The sequence below is a fragment of the Sorex araneus genome, chromosome 3, assembly GCF_027595985.1.
Source record: "Sorex araneus isolate mSorAra2 chromosome 3, mSorAra2.pri, whole genome shotgun sequence".
Lineage (NCBI taxonomy): Eukaryota > Metazoa > Chordata > Mammalia > Eulipotyphla > Soricidae > Sorex > Sorex araneus.
The window spans coordinates 193,240,538-193,248,099 of record NC_073304.1 but is presented as its reverse complement, the minus strand read 5'-3'; the positions used below and the strand labels follow the sequence as shown (position 1 = coordinate 193,248,099).

Below are 7,562 nucleotides of genomic sequence, written 5' to 3'. Positions count from 1 at the left end.
GTAGAGAAGAGTCCTCCGGCAGCAGCCGGCTTCCAAGCCACCTTGCCATGCCCCTCGCGTTTGCATACTAGCCGGGGACGCGCCGCCCGGACCCCGCGCGCGTGGCCGCCGCCAGCCGCCTGCAGAGCGCTGGCTGGAGGCCGGCGGAGCCCCCGCGCGCGCCCTCCCCGCGCCCGCCGCCTCCCGGGCCGCGCGGCCCCGCGCCCACTGCAGGGATCGCGTGCAGATCGCGCGCGGCGGCGGGAGCTGCGCAGCCACTGGCCGCCCAGGTGCAAGCCGACAGTCCGCCGCGGCTCTCCTCCCGCAGCCTTTCGGCCGCCAACACAGCTGCTGGGCCGCCAGCCCGGCCAGGCCCGCAGCCCCCAGGCCGCTCCGCGCAGTCCCAGCCCGCGAGCGCCGGGCCACCCGGCTGCAGAGTGCGGCGCGTCCTGCCCGGGGCGGGCCCTGGTTCCCGGGCGCCCGCCTCCGCCGCGGGTGACCGCTTACGTCAAGGAGGCGAAACCCAGAAGAAAGGGGGGAAAGGCACGAGGGCGGAAGGGGAAAAACTTTTATTATTATCTTTTTTTCTCTCTCTCTCGTGTTCTTCTCCGGGGCTGCCGCGAAGGATCCCCAGTCGGGCCGCGCGCGGAGAAGCTGGGCCTCCCCAGGGGCGCCCGGCATGTGGGACCCGCAGGAGTTCGAGCGCCACTGGCAGGCCGAATTCCCCGGGGCCGAGGCGCCTGTCATGAAGCTGGACTCGGTGCTGGACATGGAGCGGGAGCTGGAGCGCTGCAAACTCAACCTGAAGCGGCTGCAACAGGTGCTGGCAGAGGAGAAGTTCAAAGTCGTCCACCTGCAGGCGGCCCTGGCCGGGGAGCCGCGAGAGTCGGGCTGCGCGCGCCTGCGGGGCGGGGACGGCGGCCACCCCCGAGCCTCAGCCGAGCAGCCCGAGCAGCCCGAGCGGCCGCAGCCCCCGCGCGAGGAGGAGGGCGCCACGGTCAGCGGCGGGGAGCCCCCAGCGGCCGAGGTGGCGGCCGGATCGGAGACGCCCCCTTGGGGGTCCCTGGACCTTCTCCCGCCCTGGCCCGTGACGCCGGGGGCCGGGGGCGCAGTGCGCAGCCTGACCGCTGCCATCCACCAGCAGCTGGTGCAGCCGCGCCTCCTCTTCAGAGCCCGGGAGGTCTGCGCGCCCCCGGGCCCCCAGGGCACCGCGCCCGGGGCCCCCGGAGACCAGCCGCCCGCCGGGACCCGCGCGGGGCGGGGCTCCGACGACTGCGAGCCCGACGCCTCGGGCGCTGACGATGGGGGCGACGGCAGTGACCAGGACTTCGAGATGGTGGATCTGAACGAGAAATTCGTCCTCGGCCACTTGCTCGTGGGGCCCTGCCGGCTGGGGCCCCGCGATGAGGCGGAAAAGCCCGCGCGGGCGTGCAGCCCCCATCGCCTGCTGCACCTGATCCCGCGGGGTCGGCGACAGCGGCGCCGGAGCCGCGACCTGGAGCCGCAGGAGGCGGAGGCCAAGGACGGGCGGGCCTCGCCCCGGGGGATGGAGGAGCCTCCCCGGCGCGGGGCGCGCGAGCACCTCGGGGGGTGGCGCCGCAAGCGGTTCCTGCGCGTGCCGGAGCGGGACTCGCCTGGCCACAGCTCTCCGGAGAGGGGTAGCGACTGCAGCCGCAACAGCTCGGACCACGAAGACGGCTTCTCTACAGGTAGGGGACCCCCACCTCACCCCTCAGCCCTGCCTCGCCTTTTGGCGGGGGCTGCTGCTCTTCCTGGACCATCTTGCTTCTTTCTGTGAAACCTTGGGGGCACCTTGGAAGAAGGGAAATGATTTACCTGTTTTGTTTGAAGCCACTTGTGGAACTTAAATATATATATATATATATATATATATATATATATATATATATATATATATATATATTTTTTTTTTTTTTTTTAAAGGCGCGGGGTAAGGTGGGGTAGGAGGGGTGGACCCGGCTAAGTGACTTAGACTTGGAGACTTTAGGAAAATAAGCATGACTGGCAGGGGCTGATGGAACAGTGCTGGTGATGGAGGAGGTGTTTGGGCAGACCGTGGCAGGAATGCTTCACTCTGGCCTTAGCCTTTCTGCTCCATTGATTCCAGCACAGCAGCCTTCCTGCCCTTCTTCTTCTCCTTCCCAGGTCAGTCAGATACCTTTGCACTACACTGACACTTAAGTATATCCTCTGGGCACAGACTCCCTGAGGCTCTTCATTACCCCCAGATTTCGTGATTCCAAAGTCTCAATCTTCCACTTAATTTCCGGAACTTCTCTCGCTACTTCAGCCTGTATCTGTATTTGGAGAAGTGGAAAGAGCTTTGCACTCCGGGGGGGAAAGTGCATAATCTCAGACACTCCCCCCCCACCACACCCTACACCCCACCTCCACCCTGCCTCCCCAGCTTCCTAGAAGGCTGCACCTGAGCTGCAAGCTGCCCAGAGTCTGCTGGGAAGGGGACGGCTTAGAGCGATAGTTTGCAGGCTGGCTGGGTGCCCAGAGATCCTGTCACACAGGCAGTACATATATTGGATGGAGGAGGAAATTGAAGATTAAGTGCTTGCTGGTGTGAGCCAAGCCCCCTGTCCTGTTGGTTCCCCTGCCGTCTGCCCTCTCTTCTGAGGACCAGCCTTGGTCTTAGTCATCTTTGAGTGCCCTGGTAGTTGTCAGAATCGCGCCTTGATCATTGGACATGCTCCACACATACTTCTTGAATAAATGGATGATTGCATTGAACTGAATGTCACCCTGTCACATGGCTCCACAGAGATCTGGGAATGGGAGTGGAGCTGAGGAGGAAAGGACAGATGGGCGGTGGAGTGGCCTGTGGATGCTCCTTTGCAGCATGCAACCCCTGTCAGGGTCTCTACAGTCCTGGGGAAGGCATAGATTGGTGTTTGACTGGGTCAAACGGGTGACCAGAAGCTTCAGATGCCTTAGTGCTCAGAGAAGGGGGAAAAGAAGAAATCACGGTGCTGGGATGGTTCCAAAGTCTCCATTATTTGATCTTATCTGGGTGAGCTTGCATTTGAATGAATAACTGTCCACTTTGCTAAAAGCACATTTGGAAGGTCCACCAAGTCATCTGTTGTGATCAATTACACTTATTCATTAGCTGAGATTGGCTGCTTTTCCCATAGGTAATGCTTTTGCTGTCCATATTGGTAACATTTTTTTTGTGCTCCTATAATTTAAACGATGATTCTGAAGATTTTGTTCATGTGCCAAGCTCCAAATGTCCTCAGTAGAAGCTGCCCAAGTGACTCCAGTTGCTCCAGAATTGGCTCTTATTCCAGTTCCCCAAGGCTCACATCAGTCCCAAGTGTAACCAGTGCTCTGGATTTTCCTCAGGAAGTGATTTTTATTTCTGTGCACCATCTTCTTTCTCCTAACACCTAGAACACCTTGATGGGGACCAGGAACCTGCATTTCCTTTGGTCTGATGAATGACCAAAGGTGCCACCTGGGTAGGACCATGATATAAAGATTCTTCTTCCTCAGGATTGAAGACTCAAGCCATGGCATCTGTCAGGCTCTCATGGCTTTGGGAAAGCATCTCCTGGGCTGTGTTTCAGATTCAGTTCCCGGTCCCTTTAGTGGGACAAACATGCACCCATCAGTAAAAACCCCTGCACCCCATCCCTAAGGAGACTGCTGTCTCTAAAATCTCCCCAGTGATGGGGCTGTAGAGATAGTAGAGTGGGCGGGCACTTGCCTTGCTCGAAACTGAACCAGGTTTGATTCCCAGTGCTCCTTAGGGTCCCCTGAGAACTACCAGAACTGGTCCCTGAGTGCAGAGCCAGGAGCATAGGCGGTCCAATAACCCTCTCCCCAAATGAGGTTAACATTGTTGAAATAAAACAAATGGGATATTGTTTGGAAAGGATTTTGGACAAATCTAGACAGATCTAGGCATATAACAAGTGATCTGACTTGAGATCTTCGAGACCAAGGGGCACACCTAGCAGTGCTCAGGGCTTCCTCCTAGCACTGCACTCAGGAATCACTCCTGACGGGACTTGGGGAACATATGGGGTGATTGGGATCGAACCCAGGTCATGCTCTCTCTCCAGATCCACCTTTTTTTTTTTTTTGGCTTTGGTCAAACCTTGTGGTGCTCCCAGTGTTGGTCAGCAAACTATACAGTGCCAGGAAACAAACATGGGGCACCCGCATGTGAAGCATGCACTCCAGGCCTTGGAGACATGAAGCCAGCCCCTGAAGTACATGCTTTTTCTACCTCAAGGCTCTTTTAAGAAACTTTTAGGCAGCAGGGCAGGATGGTTATCTTGGTAATTAGGCTCAAGGGGTTCTTTTGCTAAATTGGCCCTCAGATTGTTTCTCCCTCTCCGCCTGCAATCACACCAGTTAACTGTGGTCCAAAATCCTGAGCTGGGTCTGGAGGGAGAGCTCAGGCTTAGAATGTCTGCCTTGCAAGCATCCTCTCTTGAGTTCAATCTCCTGGTACTGCTACATGAGCCAAAGACAATGCGGGCAGCACAGTTGTCTTTAATGCCCGGCGCCAAGAGTCATTTCTGGCCAAGCCAGGTGTGAACGAGCACCGCAACAAAGGGGTGTGGCTCCATGCTGCAGTTCAGCACAACTAAACTACAGGTAAACACCAGGGCCAAGCAGTTCATGTGTCAGCACAGCAACTAAAGGAGTACAAGCCTTAGCCAGTCCCAAAGCTGCAGGTACCACAACCCAGCGTAAACCCCCCAGTGAACACCACAGTCAGGTGTGCGTGCAGCCTCGCGACATCATACATGGGACTGGAGAGATAGTACAGTGGGTCAGGTGCTTGCCTTGCGTGCAGTTGATCCTGCTTCAATTTCTGCTACCACATATGGGTCCCCGGGGCATCACCAGCAGTGATCCCTGAGCACAGAGCCAGAAGTATACCCTGAGCACAGCCAAAATCACCAATAAAGGAAAGGGAGAGGGGTGGCGTGGGAGGGGACTTTTAAAAGAAAGACAAGAGAAAATCCTCAACTCGAGGATGGATGTTTTTGGACAATCCAGACTTTTCCCTGTCTCCAGATTTCATAGAAAGAGAGCTCAGAGCCCTCATAAAAAATGCTCAGGAACTGGGGAGACAGCTCAGCTGTCAGGGGCATGCCAGAATGTGAATTTGAGTCCCAGCACCTTTGTGGACCCAGTAGATACCAGTACCACAGAGCCGAGCACTGAACCCTCCACCCAGTTGGCCCAGGTGGCCCCCAAGTTCTCTGAGCACTGCTCCAGAAGCCCCCCACCAAAAGATGCCCAGAGAAGACAGTGCTCTCCTCTTAGAAAAGGAATCTTCTCTCTTAGCTGACGGACAGGTATGCCCATACCTGCATCCATTGGATTTATCTTATTGATGTTTTATTACTTATTTCATTTGTTATTTTTACTTATTTTATTTATTTTTGTTGTTTTTTTTCTACACATGATAGCCAGATCAAGTTCAAGTAAGTTTAAAAGTTCAATGTTTTTAGGATCCCGGACTGGTATGAGAAAGGCTGGCCGGCTCAGCAGAGTTCAGAGTCGAGGCTAGGGCTGGAAGCTGCACACTGCGTGGGACAGGCATCAATGTGACAAGTTCCTGTGTGGTATGCAGATGACCTGGTTATATCCTGGCACTGACCCTCATGGCTGTGAGGTCTTGGCCAAGCTACCATCCATTTCAGTGGGGTGGGAAAATCACTGTATCACTGTCATCCCATTGTTCATTGATTTGCTCTAGCAGGCACCAATAACATCTCCATTCATCCTAGCTTTGAGATTTGAGCAGCCTCTCTTTACTCGTCCTTCCCAACTATGCCACAGTGGAGGCTTTTTCAGGGTCAGGGGAATGAGACCCATCATTTTTACTGTTTTAGGCATATGAATACGCCACAGGGAGCTTGCTAGGCTCTGCCGTGTGGGCAGGATACTCTGGGTAGCTTGCCAGGTTCTCCAAGAGGGAGAACTAACTTTGTTTTATAGTCTCTGAATCTTGGCCGTTGATGGGATTACACAGTGTTGGGGGCAGTTTGTGAGAGTAACTGCCTAGCTCCTGGAAAATGGGGGATCTGGGAAGAAGAGGCCCAGTCCTGATCCAAGCAGGCTTAGAGATCTCAGCCCTGGGTCCTGCACACCTGGGTTCCTCTGCTGGTTCCTTCATGCGTGAGGCTCTTCTGAGCATGTGGAGAGTGGCCTTGAGCATGGCTGTGGCTGGGTTCTGGAGGTCTTTGGCTGCTGGGGCTCTGCTGGGGGCGGGGAGGGAAACTCAACCTGCCCCCCCAGGGGGCCCCCAGTGAAGACAGCCAGGTGTGGGGCAGGAGACTCTGCGGGGAAGAGGGGAGGGGGGAAGATAAGGATAGCAAACATATACTGAGGGATGATGATGATGACAGTTTTGGTTTGGGGCCACTTCAGTAATACTACTCCCAGCTCTGGGCTGAATGACCGTGTGGTGCTGGGGAGGGAACCCGGGTGTCCTGCATGCAAAGCCTGGGTTCAGCCCTTTGAGCTCTCTCCTGCCTGGAAGCCTTCTTATTTGGCAAATTCCACCTAAGCGATACCCACAGAGTAAGTCACTTAACATGTCGCAACAGGTCCAATCTGATAGCACTCATACTATTTTTCCGTTTTACATCTGAGACTCTTCAGATCAAAGAGCTTAAATAATCCTGTCCCAGGCCACCCAGCTGAAAAACAACACTTAGTATGTTAACTCAGGCCAACTGGCTCCTGGGTCTGTGGATTCAAATACCAAACTAAATTGCCTCAAATAATAGCGCCCCCCTCTCAGCATAGTTAAGTTTAAAGATGACACAAAAGTATTTAAAGAATTTAGCAAAGTATCTGGTTCCCAGTGCAGTAAGTACACACGTTTGGATGACTATATGTGTGTGTCATTTTCCTTATCATATCACTTATCACTTTCTTTGTTTGCTTGGGGCCACACCAAGTGATGCTCAGAGGTTACTCCTGACTCTGAAATCAGGAATTACTCCTGGAGGTACTTGGGGGACCATATGGGATGCCAGGGGATCAAACCCCCAGGTAGGCCTCATGCAAGGCGAGCACCCTACCTGCTATTCTATCTTACTTGCCCCTTTTGAGGGAACTATATATATATTTTTTAATAAATTTATTTATTTTTAATTAATGAATCACCATGAGGGTACAGTTACGGATTTATACACATCTGTGCTTATGCTTCCCCCATACAAAGTTCGGGAACCCATCCCTTCACCAGTGCCCATACTCCACCACCAGTAAACCCAGCATCCCTCCCACCCTCCCCAATCCCATCTCCCCCCACCCCACCCTGTCACTGTGGCAGGGCATTCCCTTCTGTTCTCTCCCTCTAATTAGCTATTGTGGTTTGCAATAAAGGTGTTGAGTGGCCACTGTGCTCAGTCTCTAGCCCTCATTCAGCCCGCAACTCCGTTCTCCCACATGGCCTTCGACTACATTATAGTTGGTGATCCCTTCTCTGAGTTGCCCTTTCCCCAGAATGTGAGGCCAGCCTCCTAGCCATGGAGTCAACCTCCTGGTAGTTGTTTCTACAATTCTTGGGTGTTAGT

General features: G+C 54.6%; 1 protein-coding gene across 1 annotated transcript in view; it reads left to right on the top strand.

Moving 5' to 3' along the window:
- The first annotated feature begins 643 nt into the window (after positions 1-643).
- The window catches only part of ABR (ABR activator of RhoGEF and GTPase), a 198,509-nt gene continuing 191,590 nt past the window's right edge, over positions 644-7,562 (top strand). The window contains exon 1 of the mRNA XM_055131987.1: positions 644-1,688. Within this exon, the coding sequence (XP_054987962.1) occupies positions 659-1,688 (1,030 nt within the window). The 5' untranslated portion in view covers positions 644-658. The remainder of the gene's footprint in view (positions 1,689-7,562) is intronic.